General features: G+C 38.9%; 1 protein-coding gene and 1 pseudogene across 1 annotated transcript in view; both read right to left on the bottom strand.

Annotated features, from left to right (window-relative positions):
* Nucleotides 1–237: 237 nt before the first annotated feature.
* LOC122752372 lies at nt 238–6,899 on the bottom strand (annotated as a pseudogene).
* Nucleotides 6,900–17,380: 10,481 nt separating this feature from the next.
* Nucleotides 17,381–19,155, bottom strand: part of USP7 (ubiquitin specific peptidase 7) — a 96,696-nt gene continuing 94,921 nt past the window's right edge. The window contains 1 exon segment of the mRNA XM_043986420.1: nt 17,381–18,785. Within this exon segment, the coding sequence (XP_043842355.1) occupies nt 18,679–18,785 (107 nt within the window). The 3' untranslated portion in view covers nt 17,381–18,678.

The raw sequence follows: 19,155 nt of genomic DNA, 5'->3' as shown, positions 1-19,155 counted from the left end.
AAAGTCATGTTCCAAAAAACCTAGAGAGGAGAGAGTGATCAACAGTGTCAAAGGCTGCAGAGAGGTCAAAGAGGAAGAAGATTGAGAAAAGGCAAGTTTTTTATTAAGCACTATGAGCCAAGCACTGGGATACAAATATAAGCAAAAAAAAAAAAAAGTCCCTGCCACAAGGAGCTTACATTTTTTTTTGAGACAAGAACATTATTTGGGGGGAAAGGGGGAAAACAGATGGAAGATTCACAGATTCTTCAACCACTGAAGGGAAGGACCCTGAGGATCCTAAGGGTAGCTGGGGATGTCAAGCATGTTGCCATTATCTCGAACATGAACAGGGTAGTTGTAAGGTATAGCTTGGTTGATCATGCCTGCATACTTGGTATAGGGGCTTAACGGAGATAAGAGCAAAGCCATGGTTCCGATGGTGAAATACACTGTCAGCACCAACTCCTTGGCCCAGGACTCCTTCAGGAACTGGCCTAGTGCTGGCAGAGAGAATCATAAGGAGCAGGAAGGGGTTGGAAGGAGAGGGCACCTGCATGAGGTATTGAAGTATGTTGTCAGAAGCACAAAAAATGAAGGGAATGAAGCATGGCTGTTCTGGGCCCATCCCTAAAATGTAGACCTCAGAAAGAACTCACTAATAGGAGACAGGGGCAGCATGATGTGAAATTCATTGAAATTGGAAGCATAACCAGATGGGGAAAGTTCTATAGGTTGCTTTCTGACAATTGGTAAAGTGAAAGTTTAAAACACATTATGGAGAGAATTTTGTTATGAATCTATGATACTAAATATTTAGTAATTATGTTGGGGTCTAAAATTTTAGTCTTAAACCAAAAAAACAACAGTATGAGTAACCTGTCTTTACTATAAGATTACAAATAATGCACTTAAATGTGATTTACATATATTACCTATATCAGATTGCTTTCTGTCTTGGGGAGGGGGCAGGGAAAGGAAGGAGGGAGAAAAATATAGAATTAAAAATCTTTTGAAAATAAATGTTGAAAACTATCTTTACATGTAACTGGAAAATAATAAAATACTTTTATGATAAAAATGCATTTAAAAAGCAAATGTGCCTTTCAGATTTTTGGATGTAATGATTTCAGCATTTGAAGAGGAAGAAAACAAAATGACTGTCTGATGAGGCTTCACAAATAGTTGAGAAAAGAAGGAAAGCTAAAGGTAAAGGGAAAAGGTAAAGATAAGCTCAACTGAATTCAGAGTTCCAGAGAACAGCAAGGAGAGATAAGAAGGGTTTTCTTAAATGAGCAATGCAAAGAAGTAGAAGAAAGAGGAGAGATTTCTTTTGTTTTGAAATTTACTTATTTATAATTTTCCCCAAGTTACATGTATAAACAAATTTTCACATTGTTTTTTTTGGGGGGGGGGGGGAGGCAATAAGGGTTAAGCGACTTGCCCAAGGTCACACAGCTAGTAAGTGTCAAGTGTCTGAGGCTGGATTTGAACTCAGGTCCTCTTGACTCCAGGGCCAGTGCTCTATCCACTGTGCCACCTAGCTGCCCCCACATTTAAAAAAATTTGCGTTCCAATTTCCCTTCCTCTCTACCTCTCCACCCCCTCAAAACTCAAGCAATTCAATATAAGTTATACATGTGCCAGTCATGCAAAACATTTCCATGTGAATCAGGTTTGTGAAAGAAAACAGACAAAAAAATCTTTAGAAAGAGGAACTAACAAGAAAAATTATACTTCAATCTGTATTCAGATACCATTAATTCTTTCTCTGTAGATGGATTGCATTTTTCATAAATCCTTCTGATGGTATCCTGCTCACCATTTCCCACAGCACACTAATGTTCCATCCCAATCTCATCCCACAATTTGTTCAGCCATTCCCCAATTGATGAAGAGGAGAGATTTCTTCAAGAAAATTAGAGATATCAAGGGAATGTTTTATGCAAAAATGGGCACAATAAAAAAAAAAACGAAAATGGTAGGGATTTAACAAAAATAGAAGAGATTAAGAAGAGGTGGACAAAAAATATTGGGGGGCAGCTAGGGGTGGCACAGTGGATAAAGCACTGGCCCTGGATTCAGGAGGACACTTACCAGCTGTATGACCCTGGGAAAGTCACTTAACCCTCATTGCCCCCCCCCAAAAAAAGAAGAGGTGGCAAGAATACACAAAAGAACTATACAAGAAAGATCTTAACAGCAATAACCACAAGGTGTGATTACTGATCCAGAGTCAGACATCCTGAAGAATGAAGTCAAGTGGGCCTTAAGAAGTATGGCTAATTATAAGGCTAGTGGAGGGGATGGGATTTCAGCTGAGCTATTTAAAACCCTAAAAGATGCTACTGCTTAAGTACTGCACTAAATATGTCAGCAAATTTGGAAAACTCAACAATGGTCACTGGATTGGGAAAATCAGTTTGCGTCCCAGTCCTAAATAAGGTCAATGCCAAAGAATGTTTAAATTATCAGATGTTTGTGCTCATTTCACACACCAGCAAGGTTATGTTTAAGATTCAGCATGCTAGGCTTCAGCAATATATCAACTTAAAAATTACCAGAAGAGCAGGCTGGTTTTTGAAGAGACAGAAGAACTAGAAACCAAATTGCCAACATTCACTGGATTATGGAAAAAACAAGGGAGGTCCAGGAAAACACCTACTTCTGTTTCATTGACTACACTAAAGCCTTTGACTATGTGGATTGAAGAGTTGGGAGTACCAGATCATCATAATTGTCTCCTGTATTCAGGTCAAGAAACAACAGTTAGAACTGAACATAGAACAGCTGATTGGTTTAAGATTGGAAAAGGAGTATGACAAGATTGTATATTGTTGGGGAATGGCTAGACAAGTTGTGGTATATGAATACAATGGAATACTATTGTGCTGTAAGAAACGATGAGCAGGAGTTCAGAGAAACCTGAAGGGTCTTGTGTGGGCTGATGATGAGTGAGTTGAGCAGAACCAGAAGAACATTGTACACAGTATCATCAACATTGAGTGTTGATCTACTGTAATGGACTATATTCTTCTCACCAATGCAATGGTACAGAAGAGTTCCAGGGAACTCATGATAGAAGAGGATTTCCAAATCCAAGAAAAAAAAAAAAAGAACTGTGGAGTATAGATGCTGAATGAACCATACTATTTCTTTTGGTTTTGGTGCTGTTGTTTTTTTCTATTTTGAGGTTTTTCATCATTGCTCTGATTTTTCTCTTATAACATGCAGAAAGAGGATTAATGTTATTGTGTGTGTGTGTGTGTGTGTGTGTGTGTGTGTGTGTATATATATATATATAAAAACTATATCAGATTACCTTCTGTCTAGGGGGGGGGGGAGGGAGGGGAGGGAGGGAGAAAAATCTGAAATTGGAAAACCTGTATAAACAAAAGTTGAGAACTATCTTTACATGTAACGGGAAAAAAAGAAAATACTTTATTAATAAAAAAGATTGTATATTGTTGCCTAGTTTATTTAACTTATATTATATTCATAGTACAGCATGCAAAATTCCAGGCTGGATGAATCAAACCTGGAGTTAAGGTTGTTGGAAGAAATATCAACAATTTTAGATATGCAGACAATACCACTCTGATGGCAGAAAGTGAAGAAGAATTAAAAAGCCTGTTGATGAGGGCGAAAAAGGAGAATATAAAAGCTGGCTTGAAGCTTAACAAAAAAACCAAAAAAACCCCCAAAAAAACAGAAACAGAAACAAAAACTAAGATCATGGCAACTGGTTGCATCACTTCCTGGCAAACAGAGAGAAGAAATGGAAGCAGTGTCAGATTTTATATTCCTGGGCTCACTGCAGATGGCGACTCCAGACATGAAATGAAAGATGTTACCCTTGGGAGGAAAGCTCTGAAGAATCTGGAGAGAATACTAAAAAGCAGAGGCAGCACCTTGTCAACAAAGATCCATATAGTCAAAGTTACGGTTTTTCCGGTAGCAATGTATAGCTGTGAGAACTGGGCTATAAGGAAAGCTGAGTTCCACAGAATTGACACTTTCAAATTGTGGGGCTCAAGGAGCCTTTTAAGAGTCCCTTGAATGGGGGCAGCTAGGTGGCATAGTGGATAAAACACAGGCCCTGGATTCAGGAGGACCTGAGTTAAAATCTGGCCTCAGACAATTGACACTTGCTAGTTGTGTGACCCTGGGCAAGTCACTTAACCCCCATTGCCCCACAAAAAAAAAGAGTACCTTAAATGGCAAAGAGATCAAATTAGTCAATGCTTCAAGAACTTAATTCAGACAGTTCACTGTCAAATACTGAAGCTGAAGCTTAAATACTTTCACCACAGAATGAGAAGACAGGACTCTTTGGAAAAGACCCTGATTTTGGGAGGTTGAAAAGGGGCTGGCAGAGCATGAGATGGATAGAGAATGTCATGGAAATAATGAACATGAAACTTCAAGAGTGTAAAGAATTAATTGTTATTTGAGGTTTTTATGCCTCCATGCACTGGCCTGGGGCTTCGCAAACGCACAGTGCTCCACCCATTGGTTGTAGCCCTTGCCAGGGCTCTGGCACTTCATGTCATCACCACTCGCTGATGCCTACATGGGCCTGGCAAAATTATAATGACTGGAAGCCTAGTGAGGGCAGTCATGTGACTGTCAGAGCGGCCATCCCATTGGCTGGGGCTGTGTGGGGTGTTTTCTAGGTTTTGGGGAGGAGAATTGGGCATTCTAGGTGGAAGCTGTTCTGCTGCATATTTCAGCTGATTACTAGGTGGTGGTATTTTTTCAGGTATTATAATTTCCCTTTCCCCATTTTATTTCCTTTCCCTTGATACTACTGATCCTGTTTGTGTGTTTTTTTAAGTTTGTTCTTGTTAAAATAAATCTTGTTCTATTTTGAGGGAGGCTGCCAATCTCCTCCTTGCCCCAATATTGCGGCAAGCCGCTTAGTTAACACTCCCCAATTAAAAATTGGTCCCCACAAGAGATAGCGGAGGGGGGGCAGCTAGGTGGCACAGTGTATCCACTCTAAGCACCGGCTCTGGATTTAGGAGGACCTGAATTCAAATCCGGCCTCAGACATTTGATACTTACTAGCTGTGTGACCCTGGGCAAGTCACTTAACCCTCATTGCCCACCCCCCCCCAAAAAAAGGGGGAAAAAAGAGAGTCAGTGGCCAGAAATGCGCACAGCTGCATATGCAGTCAGGGCTTACAAAAACAAAAACAAAAACAAAACAAGAGATAGTGGAGGATAGAAGGGTCTGATGTCCATTATGTCATACTTGAGTCTGAAGTACTGTTCTAATTTGAATGAGATGCATACTCTTCAATTTAGCAATACCACTACTATGTTGGTATCCCTAAAAGAGATACCCATCAATTGAGGTGTGGCTGGACAAATAATGGGATGAGATTATGATGGAACACTCTTGTGCTATAAGAAATGATGAGCAGAGGGCAGCTAGGTGGCGAAGTGGATAGAGCACCAGTCCTGCATTCAGGAGGACCTGAGTTCAAATCTGACCTCAGACACTTTACACACTAGCTGTGTGACCCTGGGCAAGTCACTTAACCCCAATTGCCTCACCAAAAAACAAATAAAAAAACAGAGAAATGATGAGCAGGATGTTATCAGAAAAACCTGGAAAGACATAAATGAGCTGATGTAAAGTGAAATATACTGTATACAAATAACAGCAATACTGTAAGATGATCTGCTGTGAATGACTTAGTTATCTTTAGCAATACAATGATCCAAGACAACTCTGAAGGACTTGTGAAAAATGTAATCCAACTACAGAGAAAGAACTGATGGCATCTGAATATAGATTGAAGTATGATTTTTTGTTAGTTCCTTTTTCTAAAGTTTTTTGTCTGTTTTCTTTCACAACTTGACTAATGTGGAAATGTTTTGCGTGACTACACATGGAAAGGGAGGGAGGAAGAGAATTTGGAACACAAAGTTTAAAAAATGTTAAAATTTGTTTTTACATGTAACTTGGGGAAAAATAAATTCTAAATAAAAAATAATCAATCTATTCTAAAGCAAAGTCCTGAACTAAATTCTGGAATAGAAATTTTAAAGTCCTATCAAAAGCTCAACAGGTTTCTAAAGGGAGGCCTGATGAGTTCAGAAAAAAATCCTCCCTGAAATGATTAGGGTAATGATCAACTAAGAGAAAATGTCTTAGATTAATTCAAATGAATAGAAGTATCTCTTGAGTTCATCTTTAACAAGGCTGAAAAGAATTCATTGAGGGAAAGATTACAGAGGAATTGACTGGGGAATCAAAACTATTGTCTAGTGTTTGTCTCCCTGTTTAGTCTAGTTTATGGTGTGTGTCTTTGCTCTTGAACCTTATAAATTGTGACTACAAAATGTCAGGGGTAGATTTTGAAAGGTAGGGCAAACTTCTGTTTGGATATTCTCTAGCTAAACAGAGATGCTTAATTAGTTTCTGAACTAATTTGTCTGGATTTGTGCCTAAAAATGCAATGTAAATATTTTTTTCTTATGCAATGGGTATTACTTAAATAATGGGGGAGAGGGGACAGAAGAGGTGTAGGAAGAAAATGTAGTGAGAAAATGGGGATTTTTTTTGAGTGTGGGGGCCAGTGAAGAGAACAATCTGTCTGGAAGAGGACTCTGATTGGGGAAAGGGGAAAGAAAATATTGAAAATGATAAAGTGGGACTAGGTTATGGAAAGCCTTAAATGCAGGGTTAAGGATTTTGGTCTTGATTCAAATAGCACTGGGGAGCCCACCTCTAGCTAACTAACTTTTTTTCCTTCTTCCTCTCCTCCTACCCAATGACTTCAATAGGAATCTTCACTGATGTACCTGTCCAGGATGTCTGTGCAATCTGCTAGTAGCACATTTAATATCAAAGCAGTGCTCTGACCTGGATCATCTGCAGGGGGCTGCTTATTTGTGTAAATGACCATAGTGGCCAAGAATGTTCTCCATGTGTGATCTTACTTCCTCTCCATGAGTTTCTCCAGATCATATAACCAGAACTAGATGAAATGATAGACAGATCTGACCATGTCACCCTTACTAGTCAATAAAGTCCAGAATGAAATATAAAATCCTCTGATGTTCAAAGCCCTTCAAATCTTGTTCACCTCCTTTCTAGACTTATTCCACCTTACTCCCCACCATGTATTCTTTAATCTAGTGACACTGGCTTTCTTGCTGTTCCATGAATGTATAGTAGAAACTTAATGTTTTGTTGTTGTTTAGCCATTTTAGCTGTGTCCAACTTCTCGTGATCCCACTTCTAGTTTTCTTGGCAAAGATACTGGAGTGGTTTGACATTTTCTTCTCTAGCTCATTTTATGGATGAGGAAACTGAGGCAAACAGGTTTAAGTGACTTGCCCAGGGTCACATAGCTAATAAGTGTTTGAGGCCAGAACTGAACTCAGGAAGATGAATCTTCCTGATTCCAGGCCTAGTTTCCTATCAATTATGCCTTCTAACTGCTTTACTAATAAATGTTTATTTTCTGACTATAGAGAGAATACTTATTAAGTGCTTACTATATGCCAGTCATTGTACTGCTGTTGGGGAAACAAAGGCAAGCAAAGACATTCCCTACCATAAGGAGCTTACATTCTAAGGGTGGTGGTAGTGGTGGGAAACAACCCATAAAGGGGAAATAGAATGGGGTAGGTTGGGAAATGGAGGTCGGGGGAGAGGGGAGGGAATGGTACACCTTGGTGGGGGAGAGACAGCAAAATAGAAGAGGTCAGAGTATCAGGAGTAGAGCTGGGAGAAAAGTGAGCACAGATGGCAAAATATCATAGTGGTGCAGGGCAGAAATTCACTAATTAGAGATGGGGCTACAAGGTTGGAAGCATCTCGATGGGGGAAGGTTATTGATATGGAAGTAGAAAAGGCCAGAGAGTGGGGAAGTCATCTAGCCCACTCCCTTCATTATATAGATGAAAAAACTGAGACTTGTGGAATCAAGACTTTTTTGAGGCCATACTGGCAGTAAATAGCAGAACTAGGATTCGAACCCAGATTCTGATAAAGAAATGATGGGACATCAGGTACAAAAGCACACAATTCTGGACATAGCCACTGTGTGAATGTTTGACTTGATGTTACAGAGATTTCCCCCCCTTCCTTTGTTTTTAATTGGGGGGGAGGGCAGAGTGAGGAGAAAAGGTTAGCAATAATGATATGATGCCAAAGAAGATCATTGTAATATTTTCAAATGCCCAGAAGAAAACAGGAGGAACGTGAGAAAGAAGCACAGAAAAAGGAGGGGCAGCTTTGAAAAGGACTGATAGAATGTATTGTATTGTATTTCATGCAAATATTGTATATATTGTATTGTATTTCATACAAATGAGGCTTCAAGATTTCACATAGAATCCTCTTTCTGTTGTGCTCTGTGTAAGGAAATGCATTTTAAAAGAATGGGAAACACATGTACAAAAATATTTATAGCCACCCTCTTTGTGGTGGCAAAGAATTGAAAATCAAGGGGATGTTCAGCAATTGGGGAATGGCTGAACAAGTTGTGGTATATGAATGTAATAGAATACTAATGTGCTGTAAGAAATGATAAGCAGAAGGATTTCAGAAAAACCTGGAAAGGCTTAAGTGGACTGATACTGAGTGAAGTGGGCAGAACCAGGAGAACATTGTACACAGTAATAGCAACATTGTGTGATGATCAACTGTGATAATCTTAGTTCTCAGCAATACAATGCCAAAAGATTCATGATGAAAAATAATAAAATACTTTTATGATAAAAAAAATTAATGGGTGGGGGGGACAGCTAGGTAGTACAGTGGATAAAACACGAGCTCTGGATTCAGGAGGACCTGAGTTCAAATCCGACCTCAGACACTTGACACTTACTAGCTGTGTGACCCTGGGCGAGTCACTTAACCCTCATTGCCTTGAGAAAAGAAAAAAAGAATGGGAAAGCAAAGAGATTTAGATATAAGAAAGGCTCTTTTCCCAAAAGACTTTACTGGGGGGCAAAAGACCACCTTGATCTCAGAGGTCCAGTAAGAGTGGATGGGGGTGGGGGGGGCAGGGGGAAGCAGCTAGGCGGCACAGTGGATAAAGCACTGGCCCTGGATTCAGGAGTACCTGAGTTCAAATCCAGCCTCAGACATGTGACACTTAGTAGCTGTGTGACCCTGGGCAAGTCACTTAACCCCCATTGCCCCGCAAAAAAAAAAAAAAGTGGGTGGGGATGGAGGATAGAAAAGAGGAAATGACTGCTTTTAAACTTTTTAACCTATAAGCAGGGCTAGCCTGGGGAAATTTAACTTTTTATCAAAAACTCACTAAGTTTCTGGTCCCTTTTAATTCTGATTCATAGTTGCAGATTGGTGTGTAGGTTGGAGGTAAGGGAGTCACATGCCAATGATTATATTTCTTAGCTTCTAGGAACAGGGTGAATTGGCTATTCCAAAGATCCTGAATTTACTGATCCCCTCCCCAGTATAGTTGGATTTGAGGGGACACCCAAAAGCCCATTCCCCCACTCCTAATTTTCTCCTTCCATTAACAAAGGGATTGAAATGAGCATTGCCTCTGGAAATTCTACTTTTGACATTGCCTGGGTAACCTTTGGCAAGTCAACAGAGCCTCCCTGGACTTCATTTTCTTGATTTATACAATGAAAGAGGTTGGGATAGATGAGTCCTGAGCTTCCTTCTAATGCTCCTAAATCTAGGATTGTATCATCTTGAGAAGCCCACAGAGGGTGACTTTCCTAAGATCACACAGAGTTTTTCCTGTTTATTGTCACAGGTCACATGGCCTAGAAAGTCCCTTCCAACTCTAGATTTAGATAAATGAAAGAAAATACCCTCTTTTAAAACAAATATCCCTTTAAAAAACTTAGTTATGGATCTTTCAAAATTTAGTGTAAATTAGTTGTCACTATTTTTTTTCTAAGTTTTGTGGGATCTCTGGAGGCACTTTTAAGCATAGAAATGAATATGAAATTAATATAGAAATGAAGCAGAGATGAATAGTGTGAGAATTAGAAGCATTGGGAACAGTGAGTGAAAATGTCAGAAAATGGAATATCTTGTTTGAGGAACTGTAAGGCTAGGGTCATAGATTAAAGACTATGTGGAGAGTAGACTAGAGAGGTAGGAGGGGGCCAGGGCTTTAAATCAAACGAGATTTTATATTTGATCATGCAGGCATGCTCAGGACTTGATTGAAGGGCAAGGGATTGCCTTGGGTCAACCATGTACATTAGGAGTCCCATCCATCACTGGCAAGGGCAAATCGTTTAATCTCTCTAGACCTCAGTTTATCTATAGTAGCCTGAAGATACTTTAAGTTTCTGTCCAGTTCTAGATTTATACTATTCCTCTCTTCTGCTCCAGTCATTGCCCTCTCTCGGTGCTAACCCAAGAGTAACTGTTCTCATCTGAGTGTCTCGTATCTTCTAGCTAGTATCCAAGAATCTCCCAAGTTTTGTATGTATTCCTAAAAAATCTAACTCCTATCTTTCATAGAAAGCCTTTCCCCTTCTCCCCCCTTAATTCTAGCACCTTTATTTTGTATTTTGCTTATATTTGGCCTCCTCTCTTTGTGATTGTGAGCTTGAGGGCAGGGGCTGTCTTTGGCCTCTTTTTGTATCCCCAGCACTTGGCACATAGTATAGGCAAAAACATTACAAAAAGGTGAGAAAAGGGCAGCTAGGTGGTGCAGTAGATAAAGCACTGGCCCCGGATTCAGGAGGACTTGAGTTCAAATCCAGCCTCAGACACTTGACACTTACTAGTGACCCTGGGAAAAATGGGGGTCACTTAACCCCCATTGCCCCCTCCCAAAAAAGGTGAGGAAATTTGATGATAAGATTATCAAGTTAAGTGTTTGTTTAATCTTTGTGTCCTAGACTCCATTCCTTTGAAAGACCCAATTACATTTTGGAGAAAATTTTCACTTTTAATTGGCTTACTGCCCCCAGACTAAATGGTTTGGGAATATCATTATCTTACCCCTTCCTCCTTCTCTGGCACCCCATTCCCTTTACAAGTACACGGGCTCAAAAAGCTCAAAACATGAACAGATTTATTTCAGAGTTCATGGAAACCAGTAGAACTTAGCTACTCATAGAAAAGAGTAATATGCATAAATGAACAAACCTCTCCCCAGAGGCCTGAACAAACTTAGTTTGCTTACAGCAATGCCCTGAGTAGGGTTCTAGGAAGGGACATCTGTGGATGGCTCCCGTCTGAGGTCCTGCTGTTGTGGTCCCTTTAGCTTTCCTGTAGCTCTCCTTGGCCTCTGCTTCCTGTAGCTCTCCTTCGTTTCGGGTAGATGGCAGTCCATCACAGGCCTTCCAACTGTTATCGGTTGCTCTGTGGAGTTCTCTTTCTCAAGTAGATGGTACTGGTTTCCTTTACCAGAGGACCAGCTCATGATCAGTTCAGAGTCTGTCTTGATCGAGCTAGTTCACAGCTGAAAACACACCTCCAGAGCAGATGGCCTCCATTTTATTTTAAGTCATAGTTTTGACAATTGCTCTGATAATTTAGAAAATCAGAAATTTCTAAGTAAAGTCATAAAGGAAGTTGAGGTTTTTGTAGTAGGTGAAGAAACTATTGCTTTAGTGCAATGGTAATGGATTTGGAGGCAAATAACTTGGGTTTGAATTTTGGGTCTGCTTCCTTACAAACTTCTGTGACCTTGGGGCAAGTTCTTTCTGTAAAAACTGAGGCCCGTTCAGGTTCTAAAAGATTACTTTCCAACTAGAAATGGATTGAAATTATTGAAGTCCAATCCTGACTCAGTGAAATATTGTTGGACATGGTATCAAAGATCAGTCCCAAATCGCACTCTTAGAACTTGTCATGCGGGGTATGGAGGAGGCAGTTCACACCCTCATCCTTCATTTTTCCATGACTTACGATGACCTCTAAGATTCTTTCCAATTCTAAATGATATGATTTAAGGAAAACTGCCTTTTCTGAAGCTTTTTGTTTTCTACAGTTCTAGGTCTCTCAAGGGACTTAAGGAACTCTCCCCACTTGTTTCATTCTTTGTATTACCTTCCCCAACACCTAATACAGTGCCTGGCACACAGCAGGCTCCCTTAGTAAAAAAGCCTGTTGAGGGGCAGCTAGGTGGCACAGTGGATAAAGCACTGGCCCTGGCTCAAATCTGACCTCAGACACTTGACATCTACTAGCGGTATGACCCTGAGCAAGTCACTTAACCCTCATTGCCCTGCAAAAAACACAAAACAAAAAAGCCTGTTGACTCTCTCCTCTCTACACATTTCTTCCCAACTTCACCTGTTCACCAGCACTTGGGCAACACACATCACAGATCTAAGACTCAGAAGAGGTCCTCTACTTTTAATTCCCTTGTTCTTTCAAACTGACCTGCATTTGAAGGGGAAAAGGTTTCTAAATCATTCAATCTTTTTAAAATCATCAGCTGCCAGAGCTGTTCATAAGCTGTTCACTGACTGGTCCATAGTATCTTGCCCCACCCACCCTTCCCTGAGTAATGTGATGATGCCATACCTACACCCTCACCTCCTCTTAGCAATTTAGTGCTGGGGAAAAATGAAAAAGAACAAAAACAGTGGTCCAGGTGCTTCAAGAGCTGGTTTCTAATCCTGGCTCTGGTGTAACTTAGCTCTGAGACCTCAGGCAAAACAATTCTGGTACTGGGGACTGGATTTGGTACTAAGTGTTGCTGCTACTTACTATCTTTGCGACTTCCCATCCATCTCTAGGTCATGTTTTCCATGTAGGAGTCGGACTACAAGGGCTTGGGAGGTTCCAAGTTGAACGATATTATCCTATTAAGTTTTTTGCGATTTCAGCAACAGAAGACTAAGCATGCTATTTGAGGAAATGTATATAAGAGCAGAGAGATGACATTTCACTCCCATCTAGTGGTGAAATCTTTACTGCCACTAACACAATGTGAATCTCAAAGTTTTCCGTCTATCCTGCTCCTGAAGGCAGCTAGACAAACTGCAAACAATTTGGGCTTGCCTTGGACTACATATTTATGCTAACTGCAGCTAGCTTCTTCTAGCCATTATCTGTCCATTTAAAAATATCAATTTCTTAGAAAATTCCACAGTGACTTTCTACACTTTTAGACAACTAAGGGTTTTCTCCTCACTAACTGGTGTCCCCATTTTTCTGCCTCTTGAGTCTTGTTTCACTCTAGACCATGATAGAAACACCACCCGTTTTCTTTAGGATGGAAATTTCACACGGTCCATTGTCTTAATTCCAATCCTGAGCCAAGTCTAGTCTAGAACATCTTGTCCTGGAGACTGTATTTTACTTACCTTTCAAGACCCAAGACAATTAGAGCTCCCTCAACCCCCCTTAAAACCCTTTTTATATTTACACTTTCTTCCTGTGGAATCTCAGACAAAAGATGTTTATGTGGGGCTTTCACTACAACACCCAATAGCCATCTATCCTCATTCTTCCAGGGAAGCTGGGTAGCACAGTGGATAAAACAATGGCCCTGGAGTCAGGAGGACCTGAGTTCAAATCTCATCTCAGACACTTACAAGCTGTGTGACCCTGGGAAAGTCACTTAACCCTCATTGCCCTGCTCAAAAAAAAAAAAATCCAAAAAACCCCAACAACAAAACACTACAAACAAAAAAGCATCTGGGGCTATCTCCAGTCCTGATGTATGCTGTGCCACTGGACCCAGATGGCTCTGTAGGAGAAAGGGAAGTTGGTGACCTTGCACAGCTCTCCCTCACATAAATCCAATTCATTATAAGTCATGACTTCTGGTACGGTCCTCTTTGAGAATGAAGGACAAACATCATCCTTGTTCTTCCAGTCCATCACCCTTGTGCTTTGGGGCCTCATTCCTCCCTTTGCAATCTTCACAAAGATAGGGTCTATCTAAATTTTCTATCTCCCTAGTGCCTATACAAAATGTGCTTTTCTATTTCTTGGGTTGTCTTTTTATTTATATTGGCATCTTTATTTTCTCTAATTGAAAGACCTAATACTGCATCACCCCCTAATAATAATAATCTGAAGATAAGGGAGGTAGAGATAAGCATGGAAGTAGTTTGGAAGAACTAAGCCTCATGTGCATAGAAACAAATCCAGATTTATGTCTAAATTGACCATATTTCAAATGCAAATTTAGAAATATCTTTAAAAGTCTTCATAAGCAAATGACCAAGTGCCTATCACATGCAAAGCATTAACATTACTTAGTAGATGAATTGCTTGTTTTCAAGTTGGACAAACACTGAATTTCATTGAGTCAAGCACAAGTTACTAAATCTAGCTTGTGGTTCAGACTCATACTATTTCTTCACACTGGAAGGGAAAGGAATTCATACCACTGTTTCCCTAACAGCTACTACCTGATATATAGTTTTATACCCAAACCTTATAAACTCTGTGTTCAAAATAAATCCAATGTTAACCATTACCAGTTTTTCTAACGCATCTTCTTGGAAATTACCATTACGTTGTTTTTATGTTCCAAGCCTCACAATATTGCTCTTTCCTGTTTCAAATCTTGCTAATCCTCTCCCAACTGACTCTATACTGGTGTGCTCCCTTCTTTTGAAATGATCAAGATTGAGCTATTATCACCATTGTGATCAAGTTTATTTCAATATTTGAATTAAATAGTTCCATTTTTCTCTCTAATCTAAGGTACCAAACAAAAAACAATCAGGAAAGGCACAAAATGTAGGAGAGGTGTTCGAGTGTTTTCCCCTTTTCCTTTAGTACTTACTCAGAACCACTGGGAGAAATTGTTTTCTAATTTTACTTTTTAACTTCTTTACTTAAAAACAATACAACAACCAACCTTTTCCTTTCCATTCTCAAGGAAGGGGACAGAGACAAGAAATCAACAGAGCAGAATTTAAAGACTTCTATTGGTAGTGAGCTTAAGTATCACTCAGGAACTTTTAATTTCGAAGAAAGCTACCAAGTCTGTCAAACATAGAATAAACCAAACAAGGTATTTTTATTTAAGATTTATAACCTACCTCCTTCCAAAAAAGAAGTAAGGAGGCTAAAGCCAAACAAGTTATGTTCTTAAAACACATTTAAGTATTTCAAACTTGTGAGATTCAAACTTCTAATAATCAGAGGATAACAAATTATTGGAGTTAACTGGTACAGATATTCTCCTTTACCCAAGATTGTGATTGAGCTGACAGTGCCACCTTGAAGATGACTTCCTTTAAAATTCTTTGACAGGTTTATTACATAATTTAATACATTTTCGTGGAGATTTCATGACATATTGGACAATTGGATAAAAAGTTAATATAGTTGGGCAAAAGAACAGAATCTGTATGAAAGTCAATTAAAAAAAACCTTACCATACATACTTGCTACAATACTTCAAGAACTGGATGTCAGTGTGAGTATTCCCTCCATCACTGAAATTCAAAATTACACTACAATTTTCATGTCCTTTGAGAATTTTCACCACCTTGCAGACAACATGGTGATGAGCCTCTGAAATTAGCTAGGCTGGTGTTCAGGTAACAGATGTGCAGCATATCATGGCAGCCTCATGCAATTCTTTCCAGCTTTGTAGGATCTACTGGAGCTTGTCCTCTGCTGGTATAGCTAAGACACTCTCTGCCATCCATCCAACTAAGACTTGGGTGGGAGACCACTTCTCTTCCCCCTTCCTGGCCCAGTTTCCAGAGGCACTCGACTGACTCTGGAATGGCTGGGCTCAAGCAACTTTTGTGGATGGGGGTACATGCCATCAGGTGGTCTTTACCTGAGTGTTACACTTCTTAACACATTTAGAGGCATAGGAGACAAACTTGTGTAAATGTAACCTCACTCAAATATTTTCAAGAAGCTAGTAGAAAACTGTTATCAAAATTAGTCCCATGTAACAGAGGTATGATTGAGATATAATGAAAATGTCAAAGTGGAAATAGTTTTAATCAATTATTCAGATGAAGGAGTAGAAGATGAGCAGTAGAAGTGTACGATCTTTCTGATATGGATTCTGAACTGCCTTCATGAGAATGACCATGCCAGGAAATTGTCATGAATTTCATTATGTAAGATTCACAAAATAAGGTGGTTCTTGGCATTATAAAGACTGAGAATACACACTAGAAAGACAACTGTTTAGCTCTAACCAAAGAGAATGAATGATTTGGGTAGAAAGACCTCGCTCCTCCTACTTGCCTGCTGTGCTGAGGTACACAGGAAACCAGCACCTGTCTGTTTCAAAGGCTCTGTTAAACTCACCAATAGGAATATTGTAAGGTTTCTTTACTTCTACAAGGATAACACATTCTACCTTAAGATTCATAAAGTTGCTGCATATTTGGTTAAAATAAAACAAAAAACCAACACACCCATAAGTATGTCAATTTGCTATCAAAGACATGTCATCACAATACAGTGGCTGCTAAAATGAGCCATGGCTTCACAATATCCCAAGAAATTAAACAGAATGCATCCCACCCAACTGTATATTCCAATGATTTCAAGTGAATCAATAACATGTTTTATAAAACTATTATCCTGATTGCCCACAGAAGGCCTAGTACATAGCTAGCATCCAATACATATTAAAGAAGGTGGTATTCACTTCAGTGGTTTAATATAAGCCATTAATGCCATCATTAAGGAAGTTCCTTATATTTCATAATTAGAAAACCATTTTTTATCCAATTAAAACTCAGAGCACTGTTGTTTTTTATTTCCTTGACTGGAAGTGAAGGTATAATTAAATTCATCACACAATGTAAACATTACCAAAAATTCTTTGTAAAAAAGTCATTTAATATCCTATGGGGAGAGTGGCAGGTTTCTGTTACCCTCCAAGACTACTTAATCCCTTCTCCCTCCAAAAAATCCCCTTAAAGTTCAAAGACAATTATTGGTGAATTATTTTTACTATCACTTCCACCACTAATTTTTCAGTGATTTGAAGGGCAAAGTTTGTGGTACTGCTACTCCCCATTAGTGCTATGTATTAATTGATTTTCAAGGCAGCTTTTGGGTTATGAAGGCATACACATTACAGTGGAAGTCCAGAAAGAGAGAGCATAACTGAAAATACAGATTTTTTATCATATACCTTTATAAATACCACATCTGGGGTATGTGGACCATAGAATTTTGAACAAGGCAAGTGGAGCTAAATCTACTCCAAAAACTATGGATGCCACAGACTATACCTTAAAAGTATTTAAAGAATATTTCCAGTCATTGTATTTGTACACGGTTCCCTCCTGGAAAACCTTTTATTTCTTAAGCTCAAATGCGACTAGTTCGAGGCCAAAAACCCAGGATTATACATTGCAATACTGAAATTAAAAAAAATACATCTTAGTAAAACTCATTATATAAATGAAAAGGTTATCCCAAACTGTACTTTCCAGGGAGAGTAGAAATCTTCCTCAACTTCCACGTCACTCACTGAAGTAAAATTTTTATAGAAAATTTTATTCAACATACAACATTTTCCAGCAAAAAGGCAATATACAGGAAGAGTTGTTGTACACTGCTGCTACAGAAACAAAAAAAAAAAATACTGGAAAAGAATAAAAATAAATGTGATTTGCTGATTCTATTTTTACTGCACTCAAAACTAGACAGGCTAGCATTAGCTCCAAAATAAAAGGAAACAGTCTGGGACTGAATAAAACTACACACAATGAATATCAACATCAGTGAAATTCACTTGCAGACTCACCCAACAAAATTAACCTCCAAGTGTTAAATTGTACATGTTCATTCATTAAATATACAATTTCATGTTCTTTTATCTTTTCCTCTTTTTTTGCTTTTTTTTGTTTTGCTGTTTGTTTGTTTGTTTTTTTGTTTTACAAAGTCAACAGCTTACTAAACACCAGTGAGCATGCCCTCTGTGCTAAAAGGCTATTTTCTGTGTTTCTTCCATCTGTTCCCATTTAAATGAAACTATATTTATAATCCTTTCACCTGCTTTTGCCACCTTCTGATATCCTAAATTTGCCAATAGGCAGCATAGTAAACCTTAATTGTATTTAACAGTGTTTTTAATTTATTAAAAAGACCCAAAATGTCTTTTAGGGTTTATTCAGTGCACCACTCTGCAAAATGGGCAGCAAAGTAGTGGCTGAACTAAATAAATCAAAACTAGTTTATTAAAAAGATCCTATGCAGCTGGAGGAGACATAAATCCCGAATAAGTGCCAACAATGTACACAATGAAGTAGAGATCTCTATTATTGATGTTGTGAGTTCTTTTTCTTTTGCATTTACAAATGCACAAAAGGTCATTTAAAGTATAACTGAAGGAAATAAATCAGTTGTGAGTCTAAACATAAGACTTACGTGCTGCAGGGTTGGTGAAGGAAACCATACCAGGAAGGGCAGCCAGTCAGCTTATGCCATCTATAAACATACTACAGACACATTTTTTGCCAATATCAATGGTCCTACTAAACTCTTCCCCCATTTTGCTGACAATTGCCTTGCATTATGTTTACCATAAAATAACTCTCATTGGCATCCAAGCTTTATAAAAACACCTTCATTTTGCTCAAAAAGGGCAGTCAATAGATACAGAGAAGCCAAACTGAACAGCATCAACAAAATAAAATTAACATCAGCAGCAAATCCTCTTGCTGAAGACTTCAGATATAGTGCACGTGTACCAAAGTTCTACTGTTGTTAAAAAAGGGTGCACAGACACACACACCTATTGTCCCTTGCCTTGAACAAACTGCTTAAGTAAGTCAGTTATGAATTTTAATAGCCTTTTCAAGGTAAGTGTAGCGACTTCTCTTTGGGGCTTTATTGAAATGGTCAAGCCCCAGCCAAGGCCTGGGATGAGACATGTTACCTGGGGGAAAAAAGAAAGGAAAAAACCTTTTAGAACCATTAGTTACACCTGAACACAGTGGTGTATGTGTACACAAAGACCCAGACAAAGACACAGACTCCCTCTCTGCTCATATTTAAATTAACTGTTCTTATTAGTCAATACTGAAGTGACTAATACTAGGCAAATACTTCAAGGTTGTGATATTAACTGTATTTTTTCTTTCTTTTGGACACTGATATATAATGTAATGGTAGTCTAAGAAAAAATGGCTCTGAATTATTAACTTGGTTAGTGGCATACTAAAATAAGGTGTTTCTTCCAAAATTTCATTTAAGTAGCAGTTAAGTTTAAAAGGTTTATTTTTGGTGTCTAAGCTTCCTTGACTTGC

Source organism: Dromiciops gliroides, chromosome 1 (assembly GCF_019393635.1).
Source record: "Dromiciops gliroides isolate mDroGli1 chromosome 1, mDroGli1.pri, whole genome shotgun sequence".
Taxonomy (NCBI): Eukaryota; Metazoa; Chordata; class Mammalia; order Microbiotheria; family Microbiotheriidae; genus Dromiciops; species Dromiciops gliroides.
Note: the sequence above shows the minus strand (reverse complement) of the source record. Positions and strands in the feature narration are given on the sequence as shown.